The 18,402-nt window shown below is 31.6% G+C and overlaps 1 protein-coding gene across 1 annotated transcript in view; it reads right to left on the bottom strand.

Annotated features, from left to right (window-relative positions):
• The window catches only part of LOC145256188 (uncharacterized), a 491,452-nt gene that overhangs the window by 142,577 nt on the left and 330,473 nt on the right, over positions 1 to 18,402 (bottom strand). Inside the window, exons 9-11 of the mRNA XM_080114776.1 lie at positions 16,226 to 16,330; positions 9,980 to 10,033; positions 8,988 to 9,053 (exon numbers count right to left, since the gene is read on the bottom strand). Of these exons, the coding sequence (XP_079970902.1) occupies positions 8,988 to 9,053; positions 9,980 to 10,033; positions 16,226 to 16,330 (225 nt within the window). The remainder of the gene's footprint in view (positions 1 to 8,987; positions 9,054 to 9,979; positions 10,034 to 16,225; positions 16,331 to 18,402) is intronic.

Consider the following 18,402-nt stretch of genomic DNA (forward strand, 5'->3'; position numbering starts at 1 on the left):
AATGGTGAAACTAAATCTTCTGCATTTTATGTATTCTTTCTCATTTTTCTTAATTTGTTGAATTCTTATGCTTCTTACTACCCTTCCAAACAACTGTCATTCTCGCCTTATTCTTTGGTCGTATGCAGGGAATATTTAACGAGGATATAAGTACTTTAACGTATACCCGACTCGAAAGCATATGAGGATCTCCGCCCCTATGAGTGACATTTGATGGGATATAGCTGGGTGGCGGGTTTTCGATGGTAGACTCTCATGCCTATGATCAAGTCGGAGCAAAGCAAAACTTACTCTGTCCGAATGCTGGGACTGAAAATCGAAACGCTGAAGACCTGAGCGAAGGTTAATAATGTATATTATTATTTATTCTCAGAATATATATATATATATATATATATATATATATATATATATATATATATATATATATATATATATATTTTCGTGGTTAAATTTTAAATCCTGAAAAAAAACATATAGAGACTTATATTCGATTTAAGTAATATCTCTCAGGATTTTCATCTGAATTCTATCAGTGTCTTATCTCGCTTATATATATATATATATATATATATATATATATATATATATATATATATATATATATATATATATATATATATATATAAATCTTTTTTTGGTGTACAAATTTTTATCAGGGCTAAATATAAACCGATTAACATGATAATTACAAAAATAAAAAAAATTAAAAAGGGCTAATTGGGTTTCATTCCTCACTCAACGGAGCTTAATAAAGGAAATTGCGATTAAAAAATGCCATAAATATGGCATGAATATGTCTGAATATTGCATATGGTACTGCGATCTGCGAGCACTTCATAAATTACCATATGTGTGCCACGAATTTTCATGACTTGTTTACCATACTGAGCAGGTCGCACACGCCGTTTCATTTAAAAATCATAATTACAATTTTTATTAATCCATGTACACCTCTTTGCAAGCAAAACGAAAATCTCTTAGGACATCATTTGATTTCTCTGTGATTTTACCTGTTCATTTTAGTTTTTATATTAATTTTTTCTTTTTCCCACCATATTCGTGACAATTTTCTTAATCGCAATTTTCTTCGATTTAGCCCTGTTAAGCGAGGAACGAAATCCGGTTTGCTAGCCGTTTCTTAATTTAATTTTTTTTTTAATCATCATGTTTAAAGATCTATTCTTAGCCATAATATACATACAGGGTCGTCGCTAGAAAATCTGGAAATTTTAAAGTCAGCTTAGATCATGAATAAAATGCGTCATTGCTATTTTTTGATTAGTTCTCAAAAAGTCCAGACTTAAATGTCATTGAGCTATTAACAGGGACGCAGAACTGTCGACGTGACATACACTTTAGTGATGACTTGAAAATGTGCTTGGCAAGAGCTTGGAATGTTATCTCACAAGATACCCTTCAAAACGCCACACGAGCTCGGATTTCCAGGTTAAGACGCTGCAGTCAAGTGCACGGACGACATTTTGAGTGTCTATGAGTATAATATAACATTTGTTTTTGAAAAACTTTGTAAAAATTATTCGCTGTAAAAATAAATCGTTGTTTGACAAATTTCCCACTTTTCTAGCGACCACCCTGTATATATATATATATATATATATATATATATATATATATATATATATATATATACACTTGTGAGCAAAAAAATGAGCCAAACGAATTTTATGCATTTTATTGCACTAAAAGCTATATTGAACAAAGAAAAATTGAATTAGGAAACTTAAATGTGACGAATAACAAAGAACAAGACATTTACATTGAAACACGCGTGTACGTGTTTCAATATATATATATATATATATATATATATATATATATATATATATATATTCTGAGAATAAATAATAATGTACATTATTAACCTTCGCTCAGGTCTTCAGCGTTTCGATTGAGTTAAAAATAATAAAAATAAATAAAAATGTTATATACGTCCAAGTAAATTATGGGAGACTTTCGAAGTAAATAAAAATGAGCTTCGAGGCGAGGCCACTATTTAAGCGTTATCGTTAAAAAAACAACGACAACACATCTATACACACACACACACACACACACACACACACACACACATACACACACACACACACACATATATATATATATATATATATTACCGTTTTATGTGCTTAGTTACACATGTTTCGGTTACCGAATCGTACCAACGATCCAATAACTTCATCAGACTTTACGGAAATGGTTATTATAAGAAAAACAATATATAGAAGAAGTACCAAAAATGGGTGGAGATTAAAATTCCAATCCGATAACAGTTAATAAACAGTTGATAAACATTAGAAACAGTTAATAAACAGTTGATAAACATTAGAAAGTGGTAAGGGGCATGGGGGACTTGGAAATATTAAACCAGACACGAATAGGAAGAGAGGAAGGGAGCGAGAGAGAGAGAGAGGGGGGAGAAGGTGGAAAAAGGGAAAGGCGTAAGATGGGTAAGAATCTGGTGGAAAGAAAGATAAGAACTAAAACTAAGAACTAAAGGGAGAAGGAAAAAGACATGCAGTTCAAGATGTCTAACTAACGGACTGTAGCGGTTAGTTGTTGGATAATGTTATATGGAGTTTGATAGGTAAAAGATCTATGCGGATTGGAAGAGGAGCGTTGTTTGCAATAACTAATATGCGTCCTCTCAGAGCAGGTTTAGTTACATTCAACTTAAGTGCATTTATCTATTTAAATGCATTGACTATATAAGGTCTCTAAGAAATTAAGAAAATTAAAAATTTTCAGATATGGATTAAATAAATATAAAAGGATATGAATCCATAAAAATATGCATGTAGGATAATAATAATAATAATAATAATAATAATAATAATAATAATAATAATAATACGTTTCTGGCTGCTGTTCCTGACTGGTAGTACAGGTGCCCTAACATTTTGGCAGCGCTTAGAGCAGCTCCTCCATCAAAAGTTGAATAATATCGGGATGTTTATGTATATATATATATATATATATATATATATATATATATATATATATATATATAAGTATCATTAGGCGAGGTTAGGCAGTCGTATGACAAATTATGTTCCTAGACATTTGGTTGGTTTAATATTTTGGAATCTGTATGGAGTTGATCTGATCTAAGGGTTCTTTAGGTAAGCGTTAAGTTATAATGGCTCAAATGTCCTAAAAGTTCAGTTAGGTTTATATAAAGAAATAGAGAAATTGGGGGGGGGGGTAGGATAATGTGTTTGGGGAAATTACCTGGTTTAATAGTCTAGTTCTGGGTGATTGATATTCGGGGGCAGATTTATAAGAATTACTATGGCTAGAAATTGGTATAAGTGTGCACATACACATATATGCATATAAAGCACAAGTATGCAGATATATACTTACATACATATGGGCATACTGAGTCAATTGTAAATGGTTATATAAATGAAAGTAATAATAATAATAATTCTGATTTCGTTTATCGACGTCTCTCTGGAAAGGGATGATATTCATTTCCAAAGGATTTCCCTCAATCTCGGCTCCAAACCAGGAGCTTCAAAGATCAAGGGTTTTTCTAAGGATGTTAGTGGTACCTACAATTGCAGAGGTCTGAAGGCCACCTAAAACATCGGGGATGTGTAGTTTTTTCAATTTTCCTTCCAGGCGACTTGATACTACTCCTAGTGTACCAACTACAGCCGGGATTATTTGTGTTTTAACCCCGTGTACACGCCTAATCTCCAAGGCCAATTGAACATACTTGCTTCACTCCTCGTTCTCCTTCTCTCTTACATTCCTGTCCCAGTGTATTGAAAAGTCTATAATCTGCCAGGTTTTGAGACTTTGTCAATGACGACCAAATCCGGACGATTATGTTCCAATTGCTTGGTCGTTATGACACTTTTGTCCCACCATACCTCTACCTTGCCATCCTCACTTGTTCTCACTTTATCAGGCACCTCCTCAAACAATTTTCCAGCACACTTCACCCAAACCTTCTGACACACCTTCCAATATATCCGGAGTCCTATGCGATCGTGTCTTTTGCGGTACTCTCTCTGAGTCAGTCCACTACACCCTGCTGCAAGGTGCGCAATTGACTCTGAGGTTTTACCACAAATCCGGTATTCTGAAGCAACTTCCTCTCCTAGAACCACTTTTTTGAACAATCGTGTTCCTAATGCCTGCTCTTGTGCTACACACATAAAAGCTTTAGTACTATTAGCCAGATACCAAGCTCTAAGACATATTTCATCGGCTACTTCTGCTATATCCTGGAAGAACCTTCCATGCATTTTCTTCCTAGCCAGTTCCTCTGCCCTTTCTCTATCCATACGTTTCACATACCTCCACTTCACTGGCCACAACCTTAAGCACCTTACTTCTAACCACATGCTCCTTCAACGATATCTCCTCAGTTCTAACACAATCTTTAACACTTTTCAATCCTCTCCCACCGTCTTTCCTCTTTTGATACAGACTTGCTATACTACTTCGAATATGAAATATACCAAACATTGCTAAAACTTTTCTTGTTTTGGTATCCATGGCATGCAACTCCTTGTTAGACCATTCTAAAATCCCCACACTGTATCTCAAAACACTGACCGTCTATGCATTTACTGCTTTCATTAGGTTTCCTCCATACAGTTTCAACTTTGCAATTAGTTTCACTCTTCTAAGATACTCATTTCTGATCTTCTCCTTCATTTCTCTGTTCATGATGCCTACACCCTCTAACACTCCCAAATACTTATACCCTGTATCTTCTATTTCTTTCCTGATTTCTCCATTTGGCAGCACTATTCCATTCGAATGAACTTTACTCCTCTTTTCTTCACCAGCACCGCACATTTACTAATCCCAAATTCCATCCCAATGTCTTCTGAGTATGTCCCCACACGTTCTACCAGTCTCTCTATTTCCTATTCATTTCTACCGAATATTTTCAAATCATCCATAAGCAGTAGAGGGTTGAAACGTCTGTCACCACACCCAAAATTATATCCCAGTTGTTGTCTATTCAATAGGAATCGCAGTGGCATCATTATCATTACCAAAAATCTCCTTGGAATATTCCACGTTTAATGCCAACCTGTCCCATCACCTATCTGTTTGCTGTCAACACCGTTTTCCATTGAGCCATACTTGTCTTTAAAAGCCTTACCATATTCTCAGCAACCTTCATCATCAATAATAATAATAATAATAATAATAATAATAATAATAATAATAATAATAATAATAAAACAAATGTAGTAAAGATGTAAATAAGTGTAGGGATAATAATAATTCGCTAAGTAGTTTTGTAGCTATAGTGGTTAAATATATATATATGCATCAGAAATATAAATATAAAAAGGTAAGAATTATTAATTAGGTTAGAGCATCTACAATAGGTTAGGCTATATACCTAGTTATATGGTTAGAAGGCTATTTAGGAGTTTAAATGTGGTGGCACTGATACAGGGGGCTTGAAGGTTTAAAAGTTAAAAGTTAATAAAATGAGGGTTAAGTTATAATGAGTCAGCAGTTCTAGTACTTCCGATAAGTTTAGATATAGAAATAGTGGGTGTCTAGGATAGTGATTTGGAGAACGGTTACGCGGTTTATTACCTTAGTTCTAGGTTTAGTGTCAAATGTATCACATATACACACATATGCACATACATACACATATATGTTTATATATATATACACATATTCGCATATATATACATGCACATGCATACACATACATATACATACATATAAATATATATATATATGTATATACAAAAACATGTACGCATTCCTACATATATATATATATATGCACACATACATACACACCTATATAGGAATACACATATGTACATATACATGACCCATGTATACACACACCCGTACATATACATATAAATACATATATATATACATACACATCTATACCCACATATATACATCTACATACATATGCATGCAGAGATTCATACAGATCCATACAGATAAGTAAGCAAGCAAGTAAGTGCATTAATAATAATAGTATTATAAACACACCTATACAAATGCATACATATATACATACAGACACATGTACATATTCTTACATATACATACTTATATATGTAAAGGGTTATAATAGTAATTAGTAAGTGTGGGATAGTTGAATTTATGGCTAGATAAATGTGTAAATGATAAAATATAAGTCAATGAATGAATAGGGGGTTAAGATCGATAGTGATATATATATATATATATATATATATATATATATATATATATATATATATGTATAGAAAAATATGGTATAAGAGTATGGGAGAGAGGAGAATATACAAAAAAATATAAGAAATATATAGATTAAGTGGAATGCGTAAAAAGACAGGATATTAGGAAGAAAAAGTGCACGCCCAATCAATGAGTAGGTGGTTTGGTTACATAATTAAAATTATTCAGGAGGATATTAGGCTATATTTCTTACAAGTATAAAGGGAGTGTGGGTTCTAGACGATTATATGGTTAATAGTGGGGTGGAATAATGGTCCTAGGAAGATATGATTATAGAGTTTGGGGAGGCGTTTAGGGTAATTTTATGGAGATTAAATATTTTTATTTCTACTCTAGGTAGAGGGATTTGATATTAAACACATTATAAACTATTGCATGCCCACATGGGGACATCTACATATTAAAATATATACATATGTATATAAGACATTGTGCAATTATACATTCATGTACAAAACTATATAGTTACATCAAAATAGTTTCCAAACAAATTGGGGAATTTATGTGTGGGATATGTTGGGGTTGGGTGGGTCAATTAAACTAAAAAGAGCAATAGATGCAGATTACTAGGTAATTGTATGTTAGATAAAAGTTAAGTGAAGTTCAACTTGGTAATATTTGAGATATAGGTGATTTTGTTGGATTTAGGGAGGTAGAGTGAAAAGGTAAGGTAAGATAGGGTATGGGAAGAATGGGGAAAGAGGATTTAAGTGTGTACATGTTGCAGTAATTAGTTGTATATGACAGATGATTGTACTGGGTGAATTACTTGGCAGATTTAAAAAACCTCGTCTGAGGGATGTTTGAGAAAGGTATATAATTGCTAAGGAGGTGGGATTTGTAATGCTGACAGTTTATGGTAGTTTCATGTTTTTTTATTTAGTAATTTATCTCTATCTTCAAAATTGAAGATAAAAAGATTTTCATTTAGGCAGAGGAGGCATGTTGAATTTAAAAATTTACATATGCTAGATTTTAAAGGATTTTCCAAGTAATGGTTGCTGTAAGGTTATTTTGGATTAAATGTAGATACTAGGACGTTAGTGGGGTTTGTTAGGTTGGTTGAGATTTGTAAAGGAGTATTTATGTACTCTAAAGCTGTCTTTTTAAGAGGTGCAGGTCAAACCAATATAGTATTTTTGTTGTCTGGGTTTTCTGTGGGGACAATTATAGCTTTATACACCACTACTATTAGTAGACATTGTTGATTAAGTGGGAATTCAGATTTGTTGGTGCAATTAAAATTATCATTGTAAATGTTATTAGTATATTTGTTTTGGTTAAGTATCTTCCTATTATGTTTCTTGATTAATTTTTCTAAGTTATCAGTACAGCTGCAGCTAAATTTACTTTTGTTTTTATTAAAGTTTTTTTGTGTGGTGTGTGATGGGTGGAAAGTAGGTGTTTAATAGTTGAAAAAATATATAAATGCGCAGGATTTTTTATCCGTTAAGAACGGGCAGACTTATACACTTTGACTTAGAATACGGGTTTTAGGACAAAATTAAGATTTGATGCGTTTAAATTTGTGCTCATTTTTGCATTACATTTTAAACCGTTTTAATCTCTTACTATGGATCAGATGAATAGTAAATATCATAGCTTATCTTGCTGCATCCTATCCTAACAAAGTACGACGCAAAGTTTTAGCCATATTCGGCGAGTAGTGTCCCAGAATACTTCTTAAGTAAATATTGTATTGTAAGGGCTAATCCTTATAAATCTTTAATGATCCCTAACCAATCACCGAACGGATACAATAATACTTAGTTTGCTTAACTGTATTGATAAAACAAAGTTCAACGGGAAATACTTTGCGGATCGGCGTAGTAGATTTCTAGAAATAATGGAACGGTCATACTGACAAGCAGGTAGACAAACTACGAAAAATATTATATATATATATATATATATATATATATATATATTAAATGTAAAATGATATATTAATGGGACATATCCAAACTTGGAATTTGAATTCGAGTTCAGATTTGTCCAATGGACGAATTCAAATTAAATCGAAATGCGAGTTTACGATTGGCTTGTGTGAGCTGTTTCTTTATTTGATTGCACGTATATCAGTGTTGGAACGAATAATCCGAATCGGAATCGGAAATCGAAAAACTCTAAAATTTTATGAGGTATCAGAATCAGTATCGAAATTAGTTTTCTTCTTTTTTTTGTTGATGTTGTTGTTGTTGTTGTTGTTGCACACCAGTTGGTCATTGGGTACACATTCCAAGAGAAGTAGAAGTCTTCGAGTTTGTTACGTCGAAAACATCACCAGCATGACTTCTTACAACGCCACAGCAGCCTGACGCCACCAGCCGCCGAGTATTCGCTGGGCTTCCGCTGGTGCTTGTGGAAAAGGCATACTCCCAGTTCCTGACCCGTATCGAGGGTTTATTGTGTCTGAAGGCGGCTACATTAAATAGATATCAACTTTACTACATAATCAAGTAAATTGAATTGATTTTTCTACAAAGAAGGTTTAAAAAACAGCTGCATTGTTGTTTTTTTTAATGGGACAACTTTTTTCTGTTCCACAATTTTAGTTAAATATATAGTAGTAGTTAAAGAATCAGAATTGATAATTGTATCGGAATCGGTAAAAATATTGGAATCGACCAACTACAAGCAATAACATTATGTAAATTATTTTTTTAAAAATAACGGTAACACTTTTTATTTTAATTCTAAGAAATAACTGACCAGAAGAACACTATACTTACATATATATCCAGATATGATGCACGATAGACTGATGATGACACTGACCGCCAACCAAACATTAAAAACTGGAATAAAAGGTTACGAATTAGTAAGGCAGTACATTTTTTTCTGGTAACTTTTATATAGATATAAATCCTCTGCGCAATATCGCTAAAATTTAATTATTTTCATGTATATTTCCGGATTATACGTTTTAATAGTGTTGTTGAAGAACACGTAAAACAGTTCCAGTTGTGATGCCATTGTAACTGAATTTAGTATTAAAAACGCTTTAATGTCAGAAAGGTCTACTACGTATTAAAGACTTGGTGGCAAACACGATATTGCATTTAGGTTAGTAAACACTTTAATATACATATTTACTATGCCTCCCCACGGGACAGAGTTAGACATCAGGGTCATTTTTTAACGTTGAGAAAAGGTACAAAAATAAAAATTGTCTCAGTCGTGAAGGATTTCTCCTCCACCGAAAGAGAACAAGAAATAGAAGTGCAGCAGTAAACACTTTAATATAGCGAGCGCATTGGTTATTTATCCAGAGACAATGTTTTTCCTCTCTCTTTACATTACGATCTATAAAATAATACTGGCATGCAAGTATCGATTCCTCTGCAGGCATCATTCAGAATGAATTGGTTAGATGATTAATTAAGAAATAAATTAAAAATTTGTGAAAAAAAAAGACTTGGGCTATAGATTTCATATTTGCGTCGACCAAGTTATAAAACTGTGGTTCTGCAACTATTAAAAGAAAGAAAAAAATTCGACATAACTCTACGCTTGCTTTTCTAACCCTGAATTGTTGCCAGTTTTTTTGGACTTCTATTCTCGAGTAGCGAAAGAAATGCTGATACATGATTGTATATTTTGACATTATGAAACGCTTTTATTAAGACAGACTCTTTGCACAAGAATATTTACAATTAGTTTCTATTTTCTGTCAAAACTCAAACGTTACAAAGAAATAACTGTAAACCATTTGACGACTTACTATTCTGGGATGCAATATTGCTGAATCCGCTAAGTTTTGTTTCGATAGAAATCTCTGAAAAATACAAGACGATAAAATATTTAAAGATACTAACGTTTTATGTCGTCACATTATGTGTAATGTTTTCTGATTGTATAAAGATTATAGGACTAACCAAAACATAAACGCAAATTTAATGCTAAACGAAAATAACCAACGTTTTATACACTGCTTTTAAAATCTTATTTATAAATAATATTATGCACAGTTATTTTCTTTTATCGTGTATTTCTTCACCATTAGCGGAAGCTTTCAAAGACAAAATAAAAAATAATTTGTTTTGGGTGCAAGTTGTAAAATGAGGGCCGATTAAACTCTACAACAAACAAAAATGCAAAATGTGAAATTTTAATGTGTTTCTAATATAAAGCTTCAATCTGCACAACGTAAATGATTTTGGAAATATTATCCGTTCTAAAGGTAGGTTAAGTGCGACATACGGTCAGTGCATGCGCAGTCGATTTTATATTTAAATGGCATACGTCCAACAATGACATCTTTTCATTTAAAAGAATCCTCACAACAAAAAAAATTAGTACTATAAAGCTTTTCTCTCGATTGACGTTTTTGGTTATGGAGATGCCAAACCTTGTCTCGGCACCGACATGTTCATCGTACATCATTTCATTAGCAAAGATTAGACTAACAAGTGGCACATCGTTTTCAGTCAAATTTCAAAGGCAGGATAGAAATCACACAGGCTGATTAAAGATCATTATCTTCAAGGCTCGACTATAATCGTTCATCTCTATATTTGTAGTAGAAAGTGATACCTGCACGCTAAATACTTCCATAGAATAGTGAATAAATTCGAATTATGCGAGGTATCTATATTTGATACATATAAAAATGTAGTCTGGACTTACTAGCTCACAGATTACATTTATACAATATGTCAAATAGTCGTTGTTTTATTATCGTTATTCCATGTTTTTGACTTTCCCTGTATCATAGGGCAGTATTTATATTGAGTTTATCTTTTGTAACTGCTGGGTCACACAACATATTGCCCCAAAACTCGTCGAGTGTAAAATATTCTGAAAATGATGTAATAATCAGACGAAAGATGAGAAAACTATAGTCCAATAACATAATAAAATGATTGAATTGATTATTGAACGGCCAATTTTTAAAACTATTTCTTACATTTGATTTTACGATGACTAAGTTGTCATTTACAGTGAAACACGCCTGCGTTAATATGTTACACATACGCGAAGAACGTGCAAATTTCCAAACAAATCTAGCTTTTTTTTCTTTTGAAGGCTGTCAGATCAGTAAGGAATTAAGAATCCTTGATTAATATTTGTCCTAAATATATGAGTCAAAATATTTGACAGAATGAGTGGAATTTTACTCTTCTCACTTGTTGATCGTCACATTTTATTTGTTTCTATAACCTCGAATTAGAAAGAAACACTGCTGAAATAACAAAATTGTAATCAGTTAATAATTTAAAATAATATTTCGAAAAGAATCCAAATATATTTCCAAAACATGATGATTAATTTGAAAAAGGGAAACAGTTTTATAATTCAATTAAATCAATGTGTAACAAATCTTAATTTTTAAATAAATTTGAATAAAACGTTCAAACAAAAAAAACACGAAAATAACATAACATCCACCATGTTATATAATGTGTTGTTATTTATCTTGAGTTTTACTTCATGCTGTTATTTATGTTGAATAATTACACTGTGCAACACTAAAAAAAGTACAGGATATCTGCAGCAATTTTTGTATACCTAGTAACGTGGAAATTTTATTTCTGGCTTTCTTTTTGTTGAATTAGGTATAATTTGTGCAAAATTGCCACAGTCGTAAATTTCAGTAAAAACGTCAACAATGGGTTACAGTCACATATTATGTGTATTAAATTATTAATCTTAAGAGAAAAACACAGTTTAATATACACATATCATGTACATTATTTGTTAAATCATTTATTTGAATCATTTATTTGCTAAAGTCAGCCGAAATGAGCTATTTTTCCACATTTAAGAGAGCTAGATGACAGAGCTAGCTTGGTTAGCATAATATTTTCTAGACCAAGGGCTAATTTTTTCAAAAGTAAATACATAATGCTGTAGCACATGGTTTGGTGTTCACCACCTTCCGAAAAGCCATGGTATTCGCCAAGAAAGGCATTTTTTAATGTAGGCTAAAAAAATCAAGGAAAAGAAGCTAAAACCTGCCTCAGAACCTTATTTGTAGGGCACGGGAAAAAATCTGAGGGTTAAAAATAGATATCCATTTAATAAAGTATTTTTTTAAAATAAAAACTACAATAAAGACCGGATTATTGTGTATTTTAATGTTTTAAACATAAAGGGGCATTTTATACATTATTTTCTGAAAATTTACTAAATTAAATGCAAAAAATAGAAATGAAATTTTATCAACCCATTACTTTATGTACGAAAGAATCTAATAACTTGCTAGTGGCCGTTTATAATGGCTTAACATGTTCACATTATGGAATCCTTATGTTTCTTTATAAAACAATTTACTTTTTTTTCTTGTCTTTATTCTTTAGATGCACTATAGGCTTTGACGATGACTTCAAGACAGTACAAAAATGATCCAAGCAAATTCTGCTACATATGTTGCGAATTAACATTTGCTAAAGAAAGGCGCAGCATTACCAGCCATATCAAGAAATTGTACAAGGCGTACTTTCATTTTGATATAGGAGACCAAGACAAGTCATGGGCTCCTCATGCCTGTTGCCTTACATGTGTGAAAACATTGAGCGCATGGTATGCAAAAAAGAATGTTCACATGAAGTTTGGTGTGCCAATGATTTGGCGAGAGCAGAAAGATCATTCTAATGATTGCTATTTTTGTCAGCAAGACTATACGGGCTGTACAACAGCAAAAAAAAGAAACACATTGTTTACCCAAATTTGCAATCAGCAATGCGCCCAGTTGAGCACTCAAAAGAATTACCTGGACCAAAACCCCCTGATCGGGAAATGTGGAGTTCAAGCAGTGGGGATGAACATTACAGTGATGAAACAGTAGAATTTTCTAATTCAGAAAGCAATAATAAACCAATACTATTTTCTCAAGATGCTATAAATGACTTATGCAGAGATCTTTTTTTTAACCAAAGACAAAAGTGAACTTCTTGCATCAAGGCTTAAAGAACGAAATCTTCTTAGAAAAGGTGTGAAAATAACATTGTACAGAAAACGTGCACAAAACTTGCATGTTTTGTTCACTTTGACAGATGATTTATGCTTCTGCAATGACATTGTTGGACTTTTTGAACAGCTGGACATACAATATGATAACACCAACTGGCGACTTTTCTGAGATGCATCCAAGGAAAGGATAAAAGCTGTTTTGCTTCACAATGGGAACACCCTGCCATCTGTTTCTATAGCTTACAGCACAACCATGAAAGAATCATATGAAAATTTAAAAATTATTTTAGCAAGCATACATGGCATAAATGGCATGTTTGTTCAGATTTCAAGGTTATAGCCATGCTCACTGGCCTTCAGCCAGGCTATACTAAATTTTGTTGTTTCTTGTGCTTATGGGACTCTAGAGCAAGAGCTGGACACTATGTACGCAAGCACTGGTCTGCTAGAGATGAAATTGAGCAAGGAAAACATAACATCAAACACAAACCACTTCTGCAAAGTGATAGAATCCATTTACCACCTTTGCATATTAAACTCGGTTTGTTCAAGCAGTTTGTGAAAGCACTAGACAAGGATTCCTTGGCATTTGCATATCTTGCAGAAAAGTTTCCTTCATTAAGTCGAGCTAAAATAAAAGAAGGTATCTTCATAGGTCCCCAAATTCGAAAAATTGTTCTTGATGAAACTTTTAACACACATCTCACGAGAAAAGAAAAATGTGCCTTTGAGTCATTCAAGAAAGTTTGTGATAACCTCCTGGGAAAACATCGTTCAGAAGACTATGTGCAAGTTGTGAATGATCTATTGCATCATTTTCATGATATGGGATGTAACATGTCTCTAAAAGTTCATGTTCTTCACTCTCATTTGGATTTTTTTTGCTGAGAATCTTGGCCATGTGAGTGATGAAGATTCCATCAAGATATTTCATTAATAGAAAAACGTTTTAAAGGAAAATGGAACACTGGTATGTTGGCAGACTACTGCTGGAATTTAAAAAAGGATGATGACACTCTACACAAGAGAGTTAAGAGGGCAAATGTTGTTTAAACTCGTGAATTCGGTGGGTTTTTTTTTACAAAATAATTAATAATAAAGTACATGAAAATGGTACCTAATCCAGAGAAATAAATGTCAGATTTGGAAGCAGCATACTTTTCTTACACCGAAACAGGTCTTATATGTCTTGTACTTTTTTTTTCAATTCAAATTTGTTGCACAGTGTTATTATTATTGTTATTTTCCTTAAATTCTTCCTAATAGTGTTATTTATTCGAACTTGTACTTGATCTTATTTATCTGTAAGTAGTCTTGATGTTAGTGTTTTCTTTGAATTGTACCCGACAGTTTAATTTATCTTGAATTCTACTTAATATTATTATTTACTTTGAATTGTATTTGATATTTTATTTACTTTGAATTGTATTTGTTATTATTATGTTTAATTTTACTTTATATTATTATTAATTTTGAATTGTTTTTGTGTGGTTATTTATCTTGAATTTTAATTGATATTATATTTTATATCATTATTTATCTTAACTCGTGAATGATATTGCTATTTATCTAAAATTTTATTTGATATTTTAATTTATCTGGAATTGTTATTCATTATGTTTTAGAAATCAAACTAATTTGTTAAACATTCTCGATTGTATATTGTTACTTGGTAACTAAAATTACAAAAAAATACGAAAACAGTCATGTGAAATGACAATTGGAATATAATTACTTCGCGAATAATTGCAATAAATTATTTTTTAAAAAAGCATTTTTATCCGACTTAATTGTGATTTTTAAGCAACTTTATTACACAAAATATATTTCTTTTCTTAATCTAACCTCCCTTTCTCTTTTCCTTTTGTTTTTTACTCACTCTTCTCCGAAATTGCAAGTATTAATAATAAATGTGGGCCTAAAGATCTCAACAAGTACACTTCACAATTGCAATGATTTTATACCTTTTTAGATTATATACATTAGAATGCCTCTTTTCTTAAGTAAGTTTTATCTACTTTGCACATATAAATCTAAGATTTTAAAGGGGCTAGAGTAATTGTATTTTATACTTGCATATTTATAGATATCGTCAGAATGTATGGTTTCTAATTCTATATTTCTATTTGATGACTCATTTTTCTTGTGAGTACAAATTTTATATTCGTCGAATACGAACGTGATGGGTGTGCACTTCTTCTTTTTCACTGAGAAATGACATTTAGAGGAAGCCTTTTGGTGGGTTAAAAAGAGTACTTTTCTTATTTTTGTTTCCAATTTTTGTGATTGAAAATTATATAGATTTTCTTGCAAATCATATACAACATTTTTCCTTTTATATAAAATTGATTTAATTTCAGATCGAAATGTAAAATATTTTTAAACTTAAGTATCGTTACAAAGAGTCTACAGGAATGTCTATGAAGATTAAGAATGAAAAATGCATTTAAAAATAAAAGTGAAAAAAAAAAACGAAAGTAACAGATTGAGAGAAGGAAGACAATCGAAATAAAAATGGCCCTAATTACAGTAAATGTTACAAACTGATGTTGACGTTTGTTTTTTTATTACGGATGCTTTTCGTATTAACTTCTATAATGAATCGTTTTAGTTGTTAGTTTGAAGCATCCGCTTTCAAAAATCAAAATAAATGATTATGCTAATATCACCATAATTCTTCCAGTATTTCTATAACATCCGTAATATTACTCACTGCATATCTTAGGCTCAGTAATAATGTTTTACTGACAGTTGTGGTATAGTGTATGCGGGAAATGGCTCAGGTAGTTTTATTCCTTATTTATATGTGGCTTTAAATATACATGTGCATATAAATACCGCGACCGGACTCCGCGAAAGGAATATTTTTCGGAATCTGAACTGAAGCCAGTTTTTGAAGAAATTTAGGCCAGACACTAGTCACGCATTTAACACTTACTTGTAATTTGACTCTTACTCTTGCACAAATACACTTGCAAAGTTTTTTCATTGCTCCCTGCACTATATAACTATTAATTATTGTGTTTGTATTTGTATTTTGGGAGTAATTACTTACCGGAATTTTCACTGAAACACATATGGGTATCGTTACTATAAAACGTTCCATTGTTTATATATTTGCTTTTAATTGCGTGTGAATCTGGTAAGATTTCCAAGAGACCTGAAAGGAAAACATACATGTTTATCTATGTATTTATCCATCTATCTTTCTTCAAATATTATTAAATGCAACGGAGACACTTTGCTCTATGATTCTTTTTTTTTTTCGATTCCCCGTTTAATCTTTTTTATATCAAAATCGAAAATATTTTTTTTAAAAAGTTCCATAATAGTTGCTGTCATGAGCACTTTCGATTCGTCCACGAATCATCTTCAGGTATTGAAGTAAAAGTGCGAATGGGCGAAAATGAGAAGTCAAAGTGAAAACTAAAATATACAGTAAACGGCGTTAGGTAATGATAAGTTAAAATATTAAGAGTCGCTGAAAAGTCGATTAAAAATATATGTCAATGAAAAATATATGTCAATGAAAAATATATGTCAATTAAAAATATATGTCGATTAAAAATGTATGCCAATTAAAAATATATGTCAATTAAAAATATATGTCAATAAAAAATTCGAGTATACAAATCAGTAAGTTATTTTTTATTTAGATATAAAAAAGATTATACAGAAAACCGTAAAAAAATTAATCATAACGCAAAGTTTCTCCGTTGCATTTAATAAGATTTACTTGAATGAAAAACTGCTGCCTAAATATGTCAATTTCCAATTACACACACAAACACAGACACCCATATATTTATATATGTACATAAGAATATATATATATATATATATATATATATATATATATATATATATATATATATATATATATGAGTTGATATTGGCCAATATTGTGAAATTCAAAAATTTATCATATTTACTATGAAGATTTTTCTAATGTATTGCATATACTCCGACACTTTTATGTGATATAGTTGGGAGAAAACAACAAGCTATAAAGGGAAAAAGCAACGAACAAAAAGAGAAAGACTAATAGGGAGCTTGAAAGAATGTGGCAGATTTTGAAATACTTTTAAAATGTCGAATGATAAAATCGATTCAAAGCAAGCCCTTGTGATAACGTAGTCGTGTAAAATACAAGAAAAGGTAAACATGGTACACACTTTTCACCTACTGAGCAGAAGTCGTCATGTCTTTATATCTTGTTTTTGTTCTCAGTAGTTGTTGGCTAGATAAACAGTCAGAAGAACATATATTAACACATTCTGTATTTTCGTTTAATTTCTAATACACTCATATATTAAACACACGCACACGCACACACACATATCTATAATATAAAGCTGAATGTATGTGTGGGTGTGTGTCTGGTCACGAATAGGCTCCTATATAGTTGATTATTTAAAAAAAAACTGATTACATATAATGATAGAAGATGTATTGAGACACAGGAATGGGTATGTTTGATCTGGCAAAACGGTGGTTCATTAAAATTTTGGGGTCTGCGTACGCGCCTGCTCCACAAAGTATGAAAAAAAAGACGTTTAAAATGTTTTTGATATAGATGTACATAATAATACTTTGATAAGTATGTTTTAACTTAAATAGGGATGGTATAATAAAATTGTGAGATCTGCATTCGCGCCTGGTCTGCATTCGCGCCTGACCTCCATAGAATGGAAATAGGCACAAACTTTAATAAAGACTTTTCATATCTATCTGCGTAAGTATACTTTGATAATTATGCTTCAGTTTGAAGAAATGTGGTATAATAAAATTATGGGGTGTTCGTTCGCACCTGACCACAATAGAATGGAAATATGTCACAAAGTTTAACAAGGTGTTTTAATATAGATCCACAGAATATTGTGATAAGTGTTTCATTATGAACAGGTATGGTATAATAAATTATGGGGTTTATTTTCTATTTTATTTTTACTTTCATCATATTTTACTTTGGTTTTGATACCCCCAAATTCAACCTAAATTTACAGTCCTTCATTTTCATTACCTATCATACATTCAGAAATGAGAGTCCATTTCCTGTAGGCTGTTTTTGAACCCAGTGAACGACGGGTACTTTTGCTAATATATATATATATATATATATATATATATATATATATATATATATATATATATATATATATATATATTAAGCTAATGTTTTGTGGTAGAATTGTTTCCGCAGTTAGTATTGCTAAACAATCGATTTATTTA

The sequence above is a fragment of the Euprymna scolopes genome, chromosome 32 (assembly GCF_053919585.1).
Source record: "Euprymna scolopes isolate OS-2025 chromosome 32, ASM5391958v1, whole genome shotgun sequence".
Taxonomy (NCBI): domain Eukaryota; kingdom Metazoa; phylum Mollusca; class Cephalopoda; order Sepiida; family Sepiolidae; genus Euprymna; species Euprymna scolopes.